General features: G+C 36.3%; 1 protein-coding gene across 1 annotated transcript; it reads left to right on the forward strand.

The window, feature by feature from the left end:
• Positions 1-3,627: 3,627 nt before the first annotated feature.
• On the forward strand, positions 3,628-18,762 carry TMEM244 (transmembrane protein 244). The gene is made up of 4 exons (XM_031456305.2): positions 3,628-3,761; positions 12,556-12,641; positions 14,180-14,253; positions 18,117-18,762. The coding sequence occupies exons 1-4, from the start codon at positions 3,729-3,731 to the stop codon at positions 18,353-18,355; spliced, it is 432 nt and encodes a 143-aa protein (XP_031312165.1). The 5' UTR covers positions 3,628-3,728; the 3' UTR covers positions 18,356-18,762.
• Positions 18,763-22,609: the final 3,847 nt, after the last annotated feature.

A 22,609-nucleotide genomic window follows, 5' to 3' on the forward strand; every position in this document is an offset into this window, starting at 1 on the left:
TAGGAGTTTGGGATTAGCAGATACAAACTACTATATACAAAATAGATAAATAACAAGGGCCTACTGTATAGCACAGGGAACTATATTCAATTTCTTATAATAACATATAATGGAAAAGAAAATATATGGGTATGTATATGTATAACTGAATCACTTTGCTGTACACCTGAAACTAACACTGTAAATCAACTACACTTCAATAAAAAATAAAATTAAAAAAAAGAGAACAGGGCTATTTTATTTCGAACCAAAATACAATTCTCTTATTTGTCCTTTGAGGCCTCCGCCAATCAGCATCCCTCCACTGCCTTAGTCTCACTCCTGATTTCCCAGCAAAGCAGATCTCACTGGCTTGTTCTCACGTCCTTTGTACTCGATGTTTCTCTTCTCTGGAATGCCCCCACGCTCCTTCCCCTGACTCTGTGTTCTCACTGTATTGAAAATCCAATTCACATTCTTTGAATCAGGACTCTATCATTCAATACTTAGTTTTACTCTGGGGCCACTGTGATAAACTTGCCCTGGCTTCCACGTTTCTTTCCCAGGCAGTATTGAAAGTTGACACAATGTGTAGCCTCTTCAGCTCTTTTCTGTAACCTCGTGGTGCTCTTCCACGCTAGGCCCAGAACTGTGGTCGACTGACTTAGAAGCAGGGGAAGTGAGACACTGAGCCTCAGGGGTCCACATTTGCAGGGATTAGTGGCCCTGGTTCGAGCTTGTTGGGGGGAGTATAGAAATTACTGTCTGATCAGGACTGAAATATTCATAACTACTCGCCCGTGCCAACTGGTTTTGATTCTGTGCCACTACTGTTTAGAGGTATTGTCCCTTCTTGTGACTTCATCTTTCAAGATACAATTTATTACTCAATAAATCTGAAACAATGAAATCAGTGTGTACTTATACACATAGACATATATCTTCTCTTTAACATGGGCCCAAACCTAAAGGAAACTCCATTAAGGCTATAAACAGAAAGAATTTATCTCAACTTTGATTGGTATTTCCACGGCTCCCTGAAATAAAATAGAGCCTGTTTGTTCTTAGTATTTTTTTATGATTTAGTGATATCCTGCAGAATACTTTATTTTAATTTCAAAAAGGCAGTGAACAACAGATGTGGTAGAAGGCCACGAAAGGGAGAAATGGGTTAGAGAAAGTCAGTTAAAACTAAAAATACACAGTGCCGGGCTTCCAAAGCAAAGCCAACTATAATAAGAGGAACAGAAAGCATTGTGGGAACTGGTTTCATTCAATCCTGGCACAAGGGGCAAGGAGGTTTACTTTTTTACTTCTTCTGGATAATCTGACTCTGTTAAAGCAGCATCTTTTTCTTCACCATATCATTTAAAATTGTATTTGGAGTTCAATCATTAACACCAATCTTTAGATTCTTATGATTACATTTGTACATCTCCACAATTTGTTAGCTATAAATGCAAAATCTAAAAAGCCCTGAAACCTAACTATCTATATAACACTTAAGGTGGTAGAAAATTTACCTAACCCAAACTAATTTGGTGGTAAAACCTCACCTGAACTAACATAGTTTACTGTTTTTATCTATCCTGCTTGGAGTGAATATTCCTACACTTTGCTGCTCAAACAATGCATTTGAATACAGAGTGAAGTTCCAGTCCTCTTGGGTGTGTAATGTAAAATATTACATGCATCCTATTATCTGCCTAAAATTCAAAGTTTTCTTAAATTTGAAACATCTCTAGCCCCAAAGATGTGAGATTAATGACTATAGATGTGAACTCATTTTCTCTTTTGATTTTCTCAGCAAGAAATTCTAGATTATTTACTATTATTTCGAGAATATTGCTTTAATACCTTGAAGTTTTTGAATGTCTTTACTATGAAAGAAGTAGCTAAACTAAGTGTAAACAAAGAACAACTCTGGATACAAGTTACACAAAAGGACCAAGAACACTTTAAAACATGATCAACTGTCAAGGGGCACAATTCAGAACCCAAGAGGGTGAAGAGTTTTCCATATTTTATTTTTTAACTTCCATATGGGTGTGCTGAATGAAAAGGAAAACATATACATACATGTACAAATATACACATACATATATACATATACTGGGTACACATTCATATCATATCAATCTACTGGCAAACTGGGAAATAGAATTAGAGCTAATGAATGTGTGTGTCTGTGTATCTGTATCATGCCATAGTCTCACAATAGATCACATTAGTAGTTCAAATAAAAGATATTTATTGTTGCAGATGCAACCACACACACACACACACACACACACGAGTCTCCACCCAATATACTCCATTGGCCACCTAATTTTTTTGTATAATTATAGAAAATTAGTACTTTTCAACATTTTATCCAGTGGGATGGCTGTAATGAAATTAGTGTTGGCTCCCAATGTACAGTGCCAACTTCCTGAGGGGACAGGCTTGGGGTGGATACTATTGAACTAAATAATACTGATGGAATTTGAGTTGTACACAAAACACTCTGAGTGTGTTGGGAGTACAGCAAGGGAAGCACAGGTTCTTGGCTCTGCACTGGGCTATGACTCCAGGCCTCTTATAGGGAGAAAGTACCTGTTACAAACGGGGCAAAACTTGAGATCCAAGCAGTCCATCAACATTTATTGAAGGTCCACCATATGCCTTTACTGGGAGGCACTGAGGCAGACACTAGGAGCTGTTACAAAATTACCAGCAGGCAGAAGAGACTTTCTCTGCAAGAACTCACAATGTGAGCAGAGATGCAGGGCAACCACATATTAAAGAAATTATCTAAGGCATATTAATAATGAGCACAGATAATGTTATTAACATGCATATGAAAGTCCAAACGAAAACATTTTCAGAAGAAAAATTATCAAGCCCGGGGCTTGCTAGAGACACTCTTCTCACCTTTACCTGAGCTGTACTGTTATGTATGGTGATATTTATTGCATAATGTGATCTAAATGGAGGCTAAGAAGATGCTGTAATGGGAAAAGAACTGCAGACCACAGGTGAATTCCCACCTACATGTGAGCACCAATCAACAGATGGGGTGATGAAACCTGGTAAATGAAGGATTGGTTCTGGAGCCTGAGGGCACAGAGAAACACAGAGTTTCAGGACTGACCGCGTCCTGGCAGTTCTTAAAAACATTTCACTGACTGTATAAAAGCCACTACTTTAGAGCTTATGAGAATCCTTCCACTTCCCCAAAGAAAGTCAGAATGTTTGTACTGCTTTGCTATGATGTGAAAGGGACTAAATGATTTCTTTCTCCCTCAGTCTGTGATCCTTGCAGATGAAACAGAGAGGACAGGTCCTGCTTCCACAGGAGGGGCAGCAGCATCCTTTGGAGACAACCCCAAGACTTCTGAACTGAATACTCATGTCTCTAATTTAAGTAGGAGACAGTTAATTACTCTTAGAGACAGGGAGAATTGCAAGTCCCTGCCTATCTGCAGTACTGTCTAAAAACAATCAACTCATCTTTCAAACTTGACCAAAATACAAATGGTCTGAGAACTCAGTTGCCTAATAAGGACGTTCACTTTGGCACTCAGCAGCTTACGCATGGCTCACAGATGGCTTCTGTCTCGTTTTGTGTAATCCAATCATCCTGCACTACTGCGTCTCACAGTCTTCAGGAGTAATTGCAAAGCTCACCGCAACAGTTGCCTCTCGTTCCAGACGTCGTCGGCATCAAGAGTGTGGCTTTCACCACCTCTTTGACGTAGGATGTGCACATGGCTCTCCAGGTCAGAGTTGCTCCCAGCAAGGTAAAGAGAATTAACTTCTTTGCATTGCCTTTTGAGTTACTGCCTAGCACTGGTATAAGCAAATCTGTTCTATAAATGGCCTCTCTGTCTGTAGGCAACTTGTTTCGCTTTTGGCTGGTTACGGTGCAGAAAACGTTCTGCAGTACTGCTGGTATTGTGTGGTAACGGTGGCAATACAGAGGCACTCGTGCCCAAGAAAAGATTCAACAACATTTAAATAGGGGCTGTTTCAGAGGTACGATTTCACTCACAGGCAAACTTTCTAGTATGAACACCTGTACTTCTGCTGTCATTCTCTGAAATCATGACAGTTTGTCCTCGGTCTTTTTTTTGGCAGGGGGTGACTTTCATTTTTCCAACTTCTAAAGGATGTACAAGGTTTTAAAGGCAAAGTATTGAAACATTTTTAATCTGTAGGTTTGTTAGTTTCTTTTTCCCTTGAGGCTGGTGTTAATAGTTGTGTTTTATTTCAGTATAAAAATACTCCTTTTAAAAAATCAAAGCACCTAAAACAAGGAAATATGAAAGCCTCAAAACAGCTGTGTAAATTCACATAGGCTTTGGGCCTATAAACATCCAGCCTTATGGGAATGACACTCTGGAAAGTCTGATTTTTTCTTAAAAATTGAATTATGATTATGAATTAGTGTTACATTCATTTTAATAAAACATCAGTGCTGGGTGTATTTCCTTAAGCTTTTTCTGCTTACTGCCACCATCACAACATATATCATCAGTTAGAAATGTTACGTATGGCAATAGCTAAGAAAAGTTTTCTAGGTCAATAAAAACATTATTTTAGGCAAAAAAAAATTTTTTTAACTATTTTAAGGGGATTTTAACTGTTCATAATTTATGTAGTTTTGGGATTGAACTAGCAATAATAACTTTATTTGAAAGATAAAAATGAAAAGATAATATCCTTTCCCTTAAGTAGCTTACATAAAGAATGGGGACTCTATATTTAGTCTGGGCTTACACACACACACGCGCGCGCGCATGCGCGCGCTCTTTCCAGTGGAAATATCCAAGTAATTGCTTCAGTTCTTCACTTTTTTTCAGAATCTCAGAGTTTTATATGTAGAATCACAGCCTTAGAACATTAAACCAATATGAATAGGCTGAAAATAGGAGAGTTGCTGAAAATCTGAATTCTCCTGATACCTCCCTGTAAATTATGAGTTAACTTTTCTTAAGTCCTTGTTCATTGTCAGTTTTATCAGCAGAGGAATTACTGATATGCTCATAAATTAACAGTAATAGCAAAAGTGACCTTTGTCTATAAAGAGAATTCCAAAACTCAATAGACATTTATTGAGTGCATGCAATGTGCCAGGCATTGGGCTAATTAAATCCTCCCTATCTCTACACTTTAAATGAGAGAAAAGCTGACTCAAGGGAAAGAGTTATGGCCAAAGGCCATTTAATTAATTTGCTGTCTGGGGAAACAGCACAGGAACTGGGAAGAAAGCCCAGGTATGAGAACTGCTAAGTTGTTGTTTGGGATACGATGCATTGTTTTTTCAGAACTCCAGTGGAATACACATTTCAAAGTTACATTCAACTAATGTAAAATTACAATTCTAAAACAAACGTTGCATGTAAAAATCTCAGAAGCACAATGCATTCCTGCATTTCCTTGTGGTTGTTGCCCTGAACTGGAGAATCTCATTCCTATAGACAATTTTAGAGGGAATTAGCATCAGTAGGCTGGATCCTGTGCCATGATACTACAGACAAGAGAGCCACATATAATGGTTTCTCTAGGAATCTTCCAAAGAACCACGCAGCAGGCTTCCACATGGGGACAAGTGGAGGGCACGTTGTTACCTGTTGAGCACATATAGTACCTACTGCTAGAAATCTTACTTGTATGCTAAATACAAAACCCCTATGAGATTGTACCTATATTTCACAGATGAGTAGAACAAAACACAGAGAGTCACTGGCCAATGTCACACACTTGCCAGTGAGAGACTGGAGAAGAACCAGTATTTGATCCTAGAGTCCACATTTTTTCTAAGTAGGCTATGCTTCTTACTGTAGTGGGCTTTCATTGTTTATCTTCTTTTTCTTCGCTTCATTTATTGTTATTCAAAGTATATTTTATTCATAGACTCATGGACAGGAAAAAAACTACGGTTACCAAATGGGAAGAGGGGCAGGGATAAATTAAGAGTTTGAGATTAACAGATACACATTACTAGATATAAAATAGATAAATAACAAGGACCTACTGTATAGCAGAGGGAACTATGTTTGGTTTCTTGTAATAAGCTATAATGGAAAAGAATCTGAAAAAGAATATATGTATATGTATGTATATATATGAGTCATTTTGCTGTACACCTGAAATTAACATTGTAAATCAACTACACTTCAATAAAAATAAAATTTATTTATATATATTTATATCTTATATATATTTATATATATATACATGTTATTATATATATACATTTTATTATATATATATAAATATATATATATTTATATATATAAAAAATATATATATATATAAATTTATATATATAAAAAACATTTACCAAGCAATATGTTTGTGGCTGCAGAATCAAAATGATTAAATTAGTGTCTCTGTCTTTGGGAGTCTAGAGAAATTCACCTCCATGATAAGTATGCTAAGACACGTGTGATTAAATCTATGACATACACATAACACAATAGATGTAAAAGAAATAAGGAGGGGTTGATTCTGTCTTTCAGGTGAGGGTGGAGTGTGAATATGATATATGAGCTAGACCTTGAAGGATATACAGATATTTGCTCTGTAGAGTAGAGCTGTTCTAGTTAGTTGGAACATTCTTCTTTGCAAAATCGTATAAAGTCTTCCAGTTTTCATAGAATAAATGGAGGTTATTATAAAAGGACTAGGCCAGGTTTTCACAGAGGAATTCTCCTAAATCTGCAAAGATAATATACTACCAATGTTACTGAAATTATTTCTGAGTATAGAAAGAGAAAAGCCACAAGACCTTTTTATGAAACAAGAATTATATTGTCATTTAAACCTTATAAAGATAGCACAAAAAATAAACTATAATCAATCTCACTTATGAGTATGGAAGTAAAAATCTAAATAACATATTAGCAAACAGAATCTAAGAACTCAACATAAAAATTAAACATTATGACCAAGTGATATTTATTACAAGCAGAAAATCATATGATCATCTTTATTGATGCTAAAATGGCCTTTGAGAAAAATTAACAACCATTCCTGATTATTAAAACATTAAATAAAGTAAGAACTATTTCTTCTTTAGTGTTAATATATGATTATAACTACACACACACACACACACACACACACAGAGTGCAGTCCTGAAGCCAGTATAATACTACTAGAAGACATTCACATTAAGGCCGAGAACAAAGCAAGGATATCCACTAATTCCACTATAATTTAAAAATATATTAGAGGTACTAGTCAAAGCAATCAGACTAGAATAAACAATAGAGCCATAAGAATTGGAGTAGAAGATGTGAAACTATCTCTACTTACAGATGATATTGCAGTATATTTTGGAAAAATCCAAGAAAGTCAATGAAAATACATAAAAAAATCAGTAAAGTAATAGAACATTAAACTAAAAACGAAACTCAGAAGACTTTCTATACACAAACAATAGTTGATTAGACGATGTAACAGAAGATAAAACTTCAGTTATATTAGTAGCCAAAAGAGAATTTATTTACAGATAAAGTAACAGGAAATGTGTAAAATTTATGTGAGGAAAAATTAAAACAATTTTGAAAGATATAAAAGAAATTTGAATAAATTTGGAGATTTTTCTTGTTTTGGATAGCATGTGTAAACATTATAAAGCTATCATTTATTCCCATATTATTAGTACATTTAGCATGATTTCAATAAGAATAACAAATTTATTTTATGTACCTATTCAAGTAGATTTTGAAGTTTGTATGAAAAAAATAAATATAAAAATAGCCATGAGAACCCTAAAAAAGGAACAATGAGGTTGACTCTATTTATACATACCATAAAGCTACTGTAATTAAAACAGTGTGATATTGATCCCTGAATAGACCAAAAGACAGAGAAAGTAATGGAAGAGAATGGAAAGCTCACAAGTAGACAAAAAAATCACATGGAAGTATAGTAATGAAAAAGATAGTATCTCATTAGAATGTCAGGTTGTGATGGAAAGCAAAGAAGTACGAAGGAAATGATGAGGATACATAAAATGAACACCAGCTATCCTGTAGGTGCTCACACTGGTCAAATTTGGGACAATTTCAGCATCAGTAAGAATCATGATACTGGTGCATTTTAACACATAGAAAATAGAAAATAACAAAAGTTACCAAAAATAGATGAATAAATAGTAAATACGTAAGTTCAAGGAAAAGAAGGGAAATCTCTTTATATAAAGACAAATGTGTGCTGATATGTAGAGGAAAAAATAAAATGAGAAAATCACCATTTCACACCACCAGTGTAATGAACTGATTTAAACCAGAGCTATCAATGGATGAGGAAAACTAATGGGTAAAAATGTTTTGAGGGAATAGGCTAGTCACATTGTCTCAAATCTCACCTCACAGATTACTTACTAACTACAAAAGATACACAGTATAATTAAAATAGAACTGGAAGACATCACCTTTACCAAGTGATCAAATTGACCACCACCAATAATGAGACAAAATGAAGTTCCGTATCTCTACATGAGATACTTGGGAAACACACAATGTTACCCATGTAGGATTCTTCCCCAAAGTCTCTAACCATAAAGAAACTATCAGCCTCATTCAGAATATGACACTAAGAAGATAAGACAACCAAATGTAATAACTGAAAATTTAATTGATTCTAGGTTTCTCAGATTTTGTGGGCCATTGGAGAAATTTCGGTGTGGACACTATATAAGAAATATTTTGTATCCATGTAAAATTTTTTGTGTATAATAATAGTTTTGTGTTATATAGGAAATGTCCTTGTTCTTGGGAGAGTTTGGGAAATTAAGGAAGGACTGTACCAACTATAAAAGAATAGAGGAAAGTTCTATCTGAGGTTTCAGAATCCCCCCAAACCAGGACCAGTATCTTTGTAAGGACTTGTCTGGGACCCCAGGCAGAGTGTGAATGTTTGCAGGTGGAACCCTGAGGACTCAGAGCTTTAGTGGAGCCTGAGCCCCCCGGCTGCATGTCTCACTCAGCTGTCTTGCCAGTTCCTATACTGGTTTGACTGGGCATAAGCCCAAGAGGAAAAGGTCCTATTCATTCCATCCTTCTGGAATTGACAGCGACCTTTCACTCTTCTCTTCATTTGTCTTGTGACATCCGCGTCTCCCCCTATTCTACCACCTTTTACTTTGAGGCTAACTCAGAAATCTTATTATTTCATCTGCAAATATTTCCATATGTATCTTTGAAAATAAGGACTCAAAAATAATCACACCATTATAACACCTTTAAATACTAATAATATTAATTTCTTCAGCATCATCAAATAGACAGTCAAGTTCAAATAGCCAAAAGTCTCATAAATATCATAATTTTTAATAGTTTGTTTGATTCAGGATCCAAATATGTATTTTAAAAGAATAAATGAAAATTTTGACAGTAGCTAAATATTGAGACTGCTACAAATTCTGATCCTTATATATTAGCTTTTCCTAAAGTGCACTAATAATACTTATATGAGAATGAAGTTATGAGTTCAGTCACTTGGGTGGCAATATTAAGTGCCTTTCCTTTGGTAATGAAATACAATTTTTTTTCTAACTCACCTTGACCACTAAATAAAAGTATGACTTTGGGTCATTCATTCAACCTATCCAAGTCTCAGTTTCCATAATTTTAAAAAAGAAAGTGTTGAGCTAGATTTGATTATTCAAAATCCTTTTATTTCAAGTCTAGGTGAAGAGAGAGAGTTCTGACATCTGACAGATCTGGACTGGAGCCCTGCTACATACAGGCCACATGTGCTGGCATGAGTTTAACCTCCTTGGCTTCAGTTTGCAAATCTGTGAGATGCAGATGATAGTCACCAAAATCCATAGTGGTGGGGTACGAGGAAGGGTGGATAAAATGAGAAAACATGGGTAGAGTGCTTGGCACGTAGTCATCCCCCTATACATAGTACATGTAGTTAGACTATTAACTGTTTGGGGCAGCACTGTGGGGGTGAGGCTGGAAGGTTAGAGCTGCACTTTCTAATACAGTACCAACTAGCTACGCGTGGCTATGGAGCACCTGAAATGTGACTAGTCCAAATTGAGATGTTTTGTAAGTAAAATACACTCAAGGTGGGGGGGGGGGAGCACATGGCTCAGTGGTAGAGTGCATGTTTAGCATGCACAAGGTCCTAGGTTCAATCCCCAGCATCTCCATTATAAACAATCAAACAAACAAAGAAACCAAATTACCTCCCCCTACCCCCTAAAATTTTTTAAAAATACACTCTGGGATTCTAAGATCCACTGTGAACAAACAACAAATATCTCCATAATAATTTTTAATACTTACTCTAAGTTGAAATTGGAAGTATTGGGTTAAATAAAATGTTATTAAAATTAATTTCACCCATTTTTTTTTACTTTTATGAATGTGGCTACTAGAAAATTTCAAATGACCTTCATGGCTTGCATAATATCTATTTATTTATTGAATATATATTATTTATTTGTAGAAATCTATTGGACAGCATTGGGCTAGATCACCAGTTGCCATTCCAACCATTTCGACTTGACCTTGCTCCTTCTTTTATTGTCCATCTAGTCAAACAGGGGATGAACTCGACTGCCCTGCTTCCTTGACCCTCACAACTTGTTGATTCTATTTCCTTACTAGCTCACGTATCTGTCTTCTTCTCCACCTCCACTACCGGCCTAGACTATGACAAACCCATGTATTTTATTTTATTGTTTGCATTTTTAATCGAGGTATAATTGGCATATAACATTTTGTTAACTTAAGGTGATTTGATGTATTAATATACTGCAGTATGATCACCACCAGAGCATTAGCTAACATCTCTATCGTGTCACAAAGTTGTCATTTCTCTCAGTGCTTTCCCTACTTAATGGTCCCTCTCCAATCAAGACTGCTCCTTCCTAAATCTTTCAATGTCTCTCCTTGGCCTTCAGAGACACTGGAAATTCCTCATCAAGGCATTAAGTTCCCTTTATGATCTGACCCAACTCTTATAAACTCTCTCTCAGCCCTCCTCCCCACAACCCAGCATGTCTTTGCAGGTACTTCTCCTTCTGCCTCGAGCAGAACCCCTCATCCCCACCTCAGCATAACGGTTAAGAGTTAGAGAGTAGGTTTGAATCCTCGCTCTGAAATTTACTGACAAACTTTGAAAAAGTAACTAGGCCTCTCTGAGTCTCATTGTTCTTCTAAGAATAATAATAGACTTGTACTAAATGAAGAGGTGCCTTTCAGAATTTTTACGAGGATTAAATGAGATAATGTATAGATGGTGCCAGGTACATGGCAAATCTACAATAAGTGTTATTGTTGAACATTTTCTCCTGGACTAATGTTCCTTGCTACCCCACCTTCCACACACACTAGTCTCTCTCTTGGGTTTCTATAGCACTCTGTACTCTCCCCAGTCACAGCTTGTCTCTTTGAATTGTAGCCATCTGTATATTCATCATTCCTGCCTCTAGATTAGTGGTCCTCAAGGTGTGGTCTTAGAAACAGCAGAACCAGCATCCCCTGGGAACTTGTTAGAAATGCAAATTCATGGAGCCCACCCCAGACCTACTGAGTCAGAAACTCTAGGTCTAGGGTCCAGAAATCTGTTTTAATAGGCCCTCAAGGTGCATCTGATATTTATACATTTGAGAAGCACTGCTACATTGGGTATCTATGCCAGGGACCACATCCAATTCATCCTGTCTTGCCACCCAGCCCAGTGACAATTTGTCAAATGAAAAAATGGATGAATGAATCCTGATGACAGTGTGGGGGCTATCAAAGGACACTGATGGGGGGATGTCATGGTCTGATTGCCCTTTAGAAAGTTACTTTTGCAGGCTGTGTAGAATGCAGATTATAGGCAGAAGTTACTAGAAGCAACTCAATTTGCTTATTGAAAAATTGTGATTTGCCTGTGATACATGTTGCGAATATTTCCTCCTGTTGTATTTCTTGGCATTTAAGCCATTAATCCATTTGAGGTTAATTTTGGTGTTTCATACAAGACTGGAATCTTATGGGATTTCCCTATCTAGAAGTTAGACAATTTTTACAACACTATTTGTTGAATAATCCATCTGTTCTCCATTCATCTGCAACATTTCCTTCATAAGTCTCATATGTGGAAGGGTCCATTGCAGGACTGTCTATTGTGTTTTAGCCAATTGCTTGGTAAATTCTTGCACAAGGGTTTGACTATTGATGTGTTATTAGATATAATTTTTTGTTCATACTTTTCAAAATTTCTTAGCCATTCGCATATTTTTACTAGCACGATGGCTGAGATTGAGAATCATCCAGTCAAGTAAAAACATAAATATTGGCACTTAGGAACTTTGCTGTGGTAGACAGAGGGTAGGTGGTGTGGATTTATGTGCTGCATTAATCCTTGCTGCAAATACGTACTGTGTTAGCCTTCCAGTCAGCAACACTTTCTTTGTGCACTTTGAAATCCTTCCCACCCCATGGGTCTCCAAGCAAAACAAGGCTAGCCAACGCTATCTAGCACTCATCCATTGTCTTTTGTTTGTCAGACTCGTTACCAACAACCATGTGAAAAAGCCCAGGCCCTGGGAGCTCACCCTTCTGTTCTCTGCAGGTTGTTTTGCAGAACCTTCTCCTGTGTGTCATCCTCTTCTACACTGTGTACTACGTGGTTCTGGGCATGTGCAGCGTGATGTTCAAGTAAGTAGCACATTGCCTTCACACAGAACCCAAAAGCTCAGATCCAATATGAAGTGGGTTCACATTCAATACTGAACATGTTTTTATGGGATAGAAGAAGCAGATTTTTAAATGGTATACCTTCTTCCTTTTTTAAAAAAAGTGAAAAAAAGCATATGTGCCATCTTTGAAAACAGCAGAAGTAACAATCATGAAATGAGGTGACTGGAACCAGGCAGGGCTGGTCCTCTTCCCTTGGGAGGATGATCATGGAAAGAAAGTGAAGCTATCACTCCCTGGGCTGGTGTTGAATCAGAGGACATTTGAACTAGAAGGGAATTTAGAGAAAATCTACATCCAATTTAAATATTTTCTGATGTATCCTGGAAATAGCTTTGGACTGTGAGTCAGAAGACCTGCACTCCAGCCCAGATTCTTACTAATTCCTGGATCATCTTGACTAAGCCATAGTGTCTTCTTTCAATTATCTTCATTTGTCAAATGGAGGTAATAATCCAAAAGAGGGTTATCATGAGGACAAAGTAACACATGTAGTTTTAAAGATATTTTTATGTAAGTGTGAGGCCTTTTTTTTCAGGTAATTTTTTTTTTTTTTTTGGTCTTGCTATGGTGGAATTTTGTCTTTATAGATTTAGCTTGCCAATACATTAATTTCCTTAAAATAATTATGTATAGTTACAAGGAATTTCCTAGAAGTTGATTGTTTATACAATTTAATTTTATTGTGTAAGCAAGGAATTAGGGCCTTTCAACTTCAATATGCAAATTAGTGTCAAGAAATGATTACACTGACCTTTGTAACCAGAATAATGAAGCTTGGTTGCAGGCAAACCCACTGAGGAAGAGTCTGGTGTTTCACACACAGTCTCAGCTGTTGCCTGGGACTGGAGATGTTGAGGCCGTGCCTGGATCAGGGAAGGGCTGAGAATATTCAGGGCTCTCTGAGCCTAGGATTTCAAGGGTTTGTAGTAATGGGAATCAGAGAGGGATTTGAAGTAATTGGGCCTTATAGCTCCAGCTAACTGATGGACCAACTGCACACAACTACAAACTTGGGCATGGTAGGAGGTAGTGTGGTTTACAGATTTTAGAGTAGGAAGAGATCTCAGAGATCAATCCTTTCAACTTATAGGTAAGAAACTAAAGCCCAGAGAGGTTAAGCAACTTGCCCTGGTTCACAGTTAACGGCTCCATCAGGATTATAACCCAGGTCTTGCTGCCTCCCAGTCTATGCCCTCATCACATTGTTCATTTCTTCTCCCCCATTTGTTGGAAGGGACCACCAGGATTACAGCTGAGATCTCAAATGCAATAAAGTCCACTTGGTGGACAAAATGGACTTAATTGCCCAAAGAAGACAATGTGAATAAAGAGGTTATTTGGCTGCCATTCAAGTCAGCCAGTTTTCAAATGTGTCACCAAGTGATTAAAGCTAATGACTTATCCTTGAATGGGAAGACTGATGTGCAGAACCTTGATGTGCAAAGTTATGAACTGCCTCCTCCAGCGTAAACTCTTTCCATTTGTAACATCTTCAGGGTGTACGAGTTGGATGTCCTGGCACCATTTGATTTCAAAACAAATCCCTCATGGCTCAACACAAATTATAAAGGTAACTGGTTTTAGTTCTAAATCTTGTTAATTAGTGAACTAAAGGCCTCCAAAAATCAAAATAGTTTTCGTTTGATAAAAAATTTTTCAAATATCAAGCCTTCGTCTCAGCCATCTGTATCCTACATCTGACTTTAGAAGTGTGGAAAAGTGCCATTAGAATTTTTTAAACGGTTGTCCCTAAAAGATGGAATAGAGTGAAATAGGTGGATAGTATTGCTATATGATTTTTTTGGTGATATTATGGGTAAACTTTTTATGCATTAAATATTTTCCAAAGAAAAAGAGGAAGAATGGCTTAATGGACTGATGTAGAAAGATATTTGTGAGATACGAAATGGAAAACAAAGACTACAAAAGAGTTTGTATAGTATAATTATTCATTTTTGTAGACTAGAGTAAAATACATTATGTCAGTGGTAAGAAATCTGGAGAATTAAGCAACAAACTGTTATCTCCCAGCTGGGATGACAGAGGACTTTCATTTTCTGCTTTGTACATTTCTGCTTAGTTTGATTTTTCTTCCCCAAAATGCAAAGGAAAAATATTAAGAAAGAATATATTAGGAAAATGTTATCTCTTTTAAATTCACTGTTTTTGTTGAAGAAATAATTATTAGTTAATACCTAGTAAGTTCATAATCCTTATGTATGTTAACAGTAACATCTATTTGTATTGAATGAATATTACACATACTTGTTTTGGAGTTATTCATGATGAGTTTGCCCATCTTTCGGAAAATAAGATTTTAATGCTATTTTCCATTACAAAATAATAGAGGTAATTTAAGGAAAGCTTATAAAATACCTACAAGTAGAAAGGAGCCAAAAAAGAAAATCAATCACAAACTAGCTTTGTAAATAGAACCATTCTTAATATTCTGTTAAATTTCTTCCTACCTTTTTTCATTTAATGAATTGTAGATTCTTCAAACATTACAATTCTTTAGAAAGCCACTGGACATCTATTTTTGGAACAAATATGCAAATATATACAAATTGCCTGAAGCCACACATGACTTGTATAGGAAATTCGGTCAGCTAGAACTACTGAATTTAAGTAAAAAGCTTCAGAAGAGTCTCTTGCAATGGGTACCCTTGTTTGGTGCCATTATTGATTTAATTTGGGATAGACAGACTATGTTCAGACAAGACTCTTTCATTCAAAAGAGATACAAGAGTTCTAACATTCTATCTTAACTTTCTCATCATGCATTTCCCTATTGAAGATTGAATTAACTTTTTTCTTCCAAGTCATTCCACAAATGATAAAGAAATAGTCACAGGGAAGAGTTAAGTATGGGCTGTGTGTGTGGTTGGGGTGGGGAGAAAGATTTGAAATTCAGCTGCCATTATTTAATTCTTGCCCTTGAGTCAGTCAGTGGAGGATAGGAGGATGACACAGGCTCCTTGGAGAAAGCTGTGTTCTGACATAGCTGAGAACAGCAAGGTGCCTCAGGATGCCTGGCGCAGTTTACATCGCTCCTTCCTCTCGCAAAACAACTAACATGTGTACAAAGACATCAGTAAACCCTCAGCCTATTCGATGTTTCGTTTTGGGGCGTGGAGAGATAGGTACCATAACTCTTTAAAGTTGTTACTTTGAGGATCCAGACTTGTTTAATCTTGGAGACAAAATGGAAGACTAAATCTCAGAGCCTTGGGCACATACTGAGGGTCAGGGTTCTTGTCTGTTTCCACCGTTTTGTCACCGAGGAGGTCAGGTTTAGCACGAACACTGTGAAATGTGAGTCTGGTTGAGACATTTGACTACTGATACCTTTCCCTTGCGTCACAGAGACTAGATTACAAACTGCTTTCATTAAAAATAAAATCCTCCCTACTCACAGACATAGAATACAAACTTGTGGTTGCCGGGGGGAGGGGGTTGGGAAGGGACAGACTGGGGAGTTCCAGATTTGTAGATACTGACAGGCATGTATAAAATAGATAAACAAGTTTATATTGTATAGCACAGGGAAATATATCCAAGATCTTGTAGTAGCTCATGGTGAAAAAGAATATGAAAATGAATATATGGATATTTATGTATGACTGAAAAATTGTGCTGTACACCAGAAATTGACACAACATTGCAAACTGACTATAACTCAATTAAAAATATAAATAAATAAACAAACAAATAAATAAATAACCAAAGGGGACTTGCATCCTTATATTTAATATAATTGAATAGGTTCTAACTGAAAACAAGCCCGAGCTTTCAAAAATAAAACTACTGATTGATAAAAAATAAAAATAAATAAATAATATCCTCCCAACAATTTTTTTGAGGTAGATGAGATAGTACTCCATTTCCCAATTTATAGAGAAAGTAACAGACTGACCACCAGAGGTTAAAATCCTATTCAAGATTATACCACTCAAGTTATAAGGTGAGGCTGGAACACCAGTATCCTGACTTCAAATTGTGTACGACTTCCTTTAAATCATGCTGTCTCTATCATAAACAAAACATAAGCCTTCTCTATCAATATAAGCAAATACAGCTTGTTCAAGACTAAAATCACTCTCTCTAAGCACCTGCAAGTTAACCTATAAAGTCTGTAAATGCTGATAAAAGAGGCATCCCTGTTTCCCTTTAATCGGGGTGGGGGGGCTCTGAGAACCGCTAGTGGAGGTAGCAGTGGAAATGTGATGAGAGAGGTCATGTCAGTGTAGTTCTTTCCACAGCCCTGACTTCAGAGGGCAGGACATGCTGAAATCGCATTTCCATACGACAGAAAAGGAGCTAGTGTGAACTCTCCATTCAACTTTTGAAACTTGTTGAGTTAAATAGAATTAAAGAGGAATAAAAACTCTGGCACTTGCTGAGTGTCTTGCTCACCCACTAGGCAACTGCTGGCATGCCAATTAATAAATTACTCATGCACAATAAAACATAATGGGACTATTTTACTTTTTGCTTTGAAAAATGTGGAGTTTGCCTACTGATATTTATCAGTTCCTGAATTATATGAACATACCAGTCATTTGCTGTGTTTTAAAAGGAAAGAAAGGTAATTTTTATGGAAAGTGATATCCACACAAAGAGACGGTGGTGGTATGTCACATATGTCATTTTAAAGTTTGATGGATCTCATCCTCAAACTACCAAAACTACCTCAAAACTACCAGAGTCGTTAAGATCCTTACCAAAGACAAAAGGCAAAGGCTGACTCTCTTCATATGTTCAAGGCTCTTGGAGATTTGTGGTACTGATCTGTCAATAACTAGCTCTTTATCCATGTTCAGGGAAAACACTCGGAAACAACTGCTGGTTGAGAAGAGTACCTCCATCCACATGAGTCATTTAAGACACATTCTTTCCTTCATGGTTATCGGTTATGTTTCCCAGATGACTATCTGAACATACTGTTTTATTACAAAGACACAAAGGAACTCATTTCCAAGTTAGGCAATAACTGGTACCAAAGAAATGTTATTGTTCAATAAACTCTTACATTTGTTTTGTTTTTTTTTTCATTTCTAAAAACCCAGAGCTGAATTTTTCGTTAGTTTTTAATATATCTTCAAATGAAATTTGCAATCTAGTTACAGGTTGGTGTGCACTGGTTACACTGCAACTTTTCTTTATTGTATTTTACTTCTGAAATGCTAAGTATAAAGAATATAAAACAGAAATGATGTATTGTTATTTTTCTATAAGCCTAACAATTATTAAGAAATGGAATATTTTTTAAGTTATTATTCAAATTTGAGGAATGTGAAGAGATGGAACATTAAAAATTTCTTATCAAAATTTTTTTTGCAGAACAAGTTGTATCGGTCCTGTTACTAATTGTGTTTCAGGATTATTAGTTGCTGTAAGCCTAAATAATTATAGTCTTCCTTTTATCTGCAGTTCTTTTCGTCTCAACAGAGGTCACCTACTTCACCTGCGGATTGCTTTTCGTTCTGGTTGTGGAAGAGTGGGTTTGGGATTATGGTATTTCAGTAACTATTCTCCATGTTGCCATCACTTCCACTGGTAAGCAAAACAAAATAAAGGAAACAAAATGTGTTCAATCTGGTGGTGTACCGAAATCGATCCGTAAGAGTCGAACTTTGTTATACGCATGTTGTTCTCTGACGGCTAAATGATAAAAACTGATGATGAAAGTTCTTCACCTCCTCCCCACCAAGCTCTTCTGCCAATTCCTCAGAGAGGTTTTGATTAGCTCCATCTTCCAATTCAAAACTGTACTGAAATGTAGGTGTTACTTAGCCTGCCTTCATGTTCAACTTGCTGTCAATTGGTTGGGGTTTGCCTCTGTTAAATACTTTTCCTCCAAATGCTTTCCTGAGGGAGAAATTGGCAAAAGACTGGGAACTGGGACCCGAGGAAACCTGTACTTGCAGGCTTGCAAACTTCCGAACAATAGTTACTATTTTAACAAGAAAACCAGGTTCTTAGACTAAAGGGTTTTTACTGCTACCTGTGATCTTTGGAGTTGGAAGGAAATGGATTCAAACTTCATTCCTACATTTTTACCAGGTGTTTGGTCTAAAGCAAGGCACAACATCCTTACGTTAGTTTCCCCTCTGCAGAATGGGAGAGGCCTAGTGAAGTTTCAGTGAGAATGAGAACTTGTCTGACACAGTGTCTAGCCTACAATCATTACTCAGTAACTGATAGTTTCATCCATTCTTTCATCCATTTATTCAAAACTTACCTTTCCATTGTAACTTTTTCTCTTACTGTCTTCCATTATTAAAAAAAAATTCTAGTGAAAATATGGGTGGTCTTCAACCACAATTTATAATTCAAAGTTATTATTATTTATTAACTATTTAACTATCACTCATATTTTCATTGCCTTGATCTACTGATGGGTATAATCAGTCTCCAACTTAAGAACACACAATTTTTTAAATGAATTGCTGCATCTCAGCATCAATGCTATTGGAACATGCTAGTATATCAGTCTTCTAGCATCAATTTCCTCAGACACAAAGGCTTTCAGTAACTTGGGAAACCACTGAACCCCACCTGAAATTCCCTATTTTACTTCAGGGCTTAAATATTCCTGAAGGCAGCCATAGGACATTTGCAAAAGGGTTTGGGAGCATACGGCAGCTCAGACTTCAAGGTCAAGACAGGCAATAGGTTCTGGATCCAGAAAAGTCACAAGTTAATTGTTTAACACATAGCACGTAGAGAATGCTTAACAAATACTGCTCAACAGAATTGAGTTCACAGTAGTGAAGTCACTTAGAACTCCAGAGAGAGCCAGGCACTGAGGATTCAGGATGGCTTTAGGCTCATTTCTGCTGTGTATTATTTCAAGTCAACTTTGTGAACTGACCTGAGAACCTGACAATTCAGGACATCCATTTCTAAGAGTGAAGTTTCAAATATCTGACTTAACAAATGATGTTTTTAGACAATGACTTAAGTACCACTTTGGAGCTACCTTGATTTCACAGATGTGGACAAGATTTCTCTTTGTTATGTGGCTACGATTTGACCAAGCAGAAGTATTTCTTCATGAGCAAAACAGTAATGTGTATTTTGAAAATGAACAAGCCCTTTTTTTCTGTTGCAGTTATGTTGGAATTCCCCTTGACATCACATTGGTGGGCTGCTTTAGGTATTTAAATATATATATGTAATACCCATGTATATTATACATATATATGTGTATATAATGCCTATTTCACATAAATATATATGTACATAAAAACTGGGACCATAAAAATATTTTTATGTGGGTCAGGTAATTGGACCAGAAGACTACTCAAGGGTTTTAAAATTCTAAAATTATAGGGAATAAAACACTGTACATATATTTGTGACATATTCATTTGGTTTTCTCTCTACATGAATGGCATTATTGTCTTCATAGTAGTATAGGAAGAAAGGAAATTATTTTATTTCATGAGTTTTTTTCTGTCCACCATTTGAATGACTGAATTCATCAATCACATATGCGGTAAGAAAATTAACCAAGAGAAAGTGACTTTTCTAAAGCTGTTTCTTTACGTTACGCCAGATACTGCCCACAAAATATGTTTAGATTTCCTCTTTGCAGTAAACTTGGCAATGGTTTTTATCTAATTATTGTCGTGCTTAGTGATGAGAAATGGAAATGCAGCACTTTACCCCATTCTTTTCCCTGAAGTCGAGTTACCTGTTTATCGTACCAATATTATTTACATTACCTACTAGCCCCCTTCACTAGAGTTTAATTCTCCACTTACCATGCATATCCATAATTTTCCAATGTCGTTTAGTGTATACAGAAAACACTTGAAGAAAGTGGTGTTCTATTCTGCATAAGCCTTCCCAAGATCTAAATTTTTAATAAATTAGAAAAAAAGATACTGAAAGAAATGCTTTCATGAACCTAAGTGGAAATCATCTTTTCTCTATGAAAAACAACTCTCTTTGGGGTTTTATTTGCAATACCATAAAATTTATTGAGGCCTAGCCAGCTCAGTCACATAGCAAATGTAACCCTGAAGACAAGGAGAATCAACTTTGGCATAATAGAATAACTAACAGAATTTGCTAAAATAGTTGGGTAACAATTTCGGATTCAGTAATCAAGTTTGGATTACTCAGAGGACAGTTGTCAAGTGATGTCTGAGGTAGCCTTCTTTGTTTTTCTTTGAGTTAACAATTTAGATGTAAGAGAATAGTGGCTGACCACCTTGGAAGTTCTATCTCGTGGTCCACATGGGATGTGCGTCTTTGCGTGAGCTGTGCAGTCCTGCAGGCCTCTGAATCACCAAGGGCCCTTACCTCAGGAACGGTAGATATTCATGGGAGTTATGCAGTTACCAGTATACACAGAACAACAGATTTATGAAAGCCCTGTAAAGCCAGACTAATATTTTAAAATAAGTAAGAATCATTGGACAACAAAATCAGAGCTAAAGGCATTTTCATAAAACCAAATAGCCCAGGTAGGTGGAATTCTTGTTTTCAAAATCTTTTCTATACTCAAAAATATTTTCCACATTAGTAAGCATGTTTTCCTTTTATAATTAGAGGCAAAAAAAAAACCTTATTAAATATTTTAAAATAGTAACAACACAAACAAATGGCAGGTCTGAAGGGCTAAAAAAATTGAGAATTGTAAATTCCTTGGCATGAGCTTTGACTTCATTGCCTTTGAATTTCTGAGTTTTAAGAGCTCCTTACTATTAATTTGACAGAACCATCACTTATTCCCTGAAGGAAGTTTTGAATTTCAACAATTTACCAGTGCAGAATCTATACCTACTCTCTCTTAGCTGAATCTATAAACTCCTTTATTTCAAATACTATGTCAGTTTGGGGAACATTATTTCAGTCATAACAATTGTTCTTATTCATAATCTCACCAATGAATAATTCATTATTGGTAGTTAACCAAAACTTCTCTTTCATTACTTGCAGGATTCGGCTTAATTTCAATGATTTGTGGAGGCCAGACTTTAGCATATTGTTTGTTCAAAGACAATTTTATCTATCCAGATCTGGATGATTTTTAATAGAGCAGCTGAATTAATTTGCTTCAGACTTCCTATATTATTATGTATATTGTGTCCAAGTTAAATTGTATTTTTTGTTCATTCCTATATTCAAGGTTGACTTTATTCAGAATACTTATTAACTATAAAAAGAAACAAGAGAAATTAATGGAGAGCAGAAGACTTGTTGTAAAGAATTCACGAGCAAAATGTTCAGAGTCATAAAATACAGTGTTTCCCAACGTGTGTTCTGTAGAACCCTAGTTCTGAGTAATATTAATAGTGCCATGCAAAGAAAATAAAAGTTGCATGTTTAAGTATTTTTGTGGAATCCTGGGCTTAAGTAAAACAGACTTATTTATTTCAGGACTCCCTAAAACCTTGAACGTACTATTGTGAACAAGGCATCTCAAAGAAGTAGTATACCTCGGGCGCTGCTTCTCAAACATATTTGACCAGAGACACACTTTAGAAAATGCTGATGTATCATGTGGAAACTATTACATAGAAAAGGGCAGATTAAAAACTACTGCAAATCCCTGTAACCAAAATTAGGTTCTGTTACTGTCCCAGAGTATTTGTTAGAGCATTCCTTATGAAAGGACTGCCTTTTAAAAAATGTAAATGTCTATTTCTTTCCTTAGATTATGGTGTTCTATCTAACAGTACTTCTCAAAATGGAATGTGCATTTGAATCAAGTATTTGAATTGATCTTATTACAATGCAGATTTTGGTTTAGAGGGCTAGAGTGGTTTAGAAGCCTGAAATTCTGTATTTCTAACAATTTCTAGAAAATGCCTCTGCTGCTGGTCCATGGACCACTCTTTAAGTAGCAAGGGCTAGGTGCTTGGGACCATATATTTTTTAAGGTTGTATAGCTCTGTACTGCCAATCCT

The sequence above is a fragment of the Camelus dromedarius genome, chromosome 6 (genome assembly GCF_036321535.1).
Source record: "Camelus dromedarius isolate mCamDro1 chromosome 6, mCamDro1.pat, whole genome shotgun sequence".
Lineage (NCBI taxonomy): Eukaryota > Metazoa > Chordata > Mammalia > Artiodactyla > Camelidae > Camelus > Camelus dromedarius.

Excerpts from the sequence above, each read along its gene's own strand:
- TMEM244 (XM_031456305.2), top strand. The coding sequence starts at position 3,729 with ATGGCTCTCCAGGTCAGAGTTGCTCCCAGCAAG. Across the intron at positions 3,762-12,555 it reads TCAGAGTTGCTCCCAGCAAG|GTTGTTTTGCAGAACCTTCT; the intron begins GTAAAGAGAATT and ends TGTTCTCTGCAG. Across the intron at positions 12,642-14,179 it reads ATGTGCAGCGTGATGTTCAA|GGTGTACGAGTTGGATGTCC; the intron begins GTAAGTAGCACA and ends TAACATCTTCAG.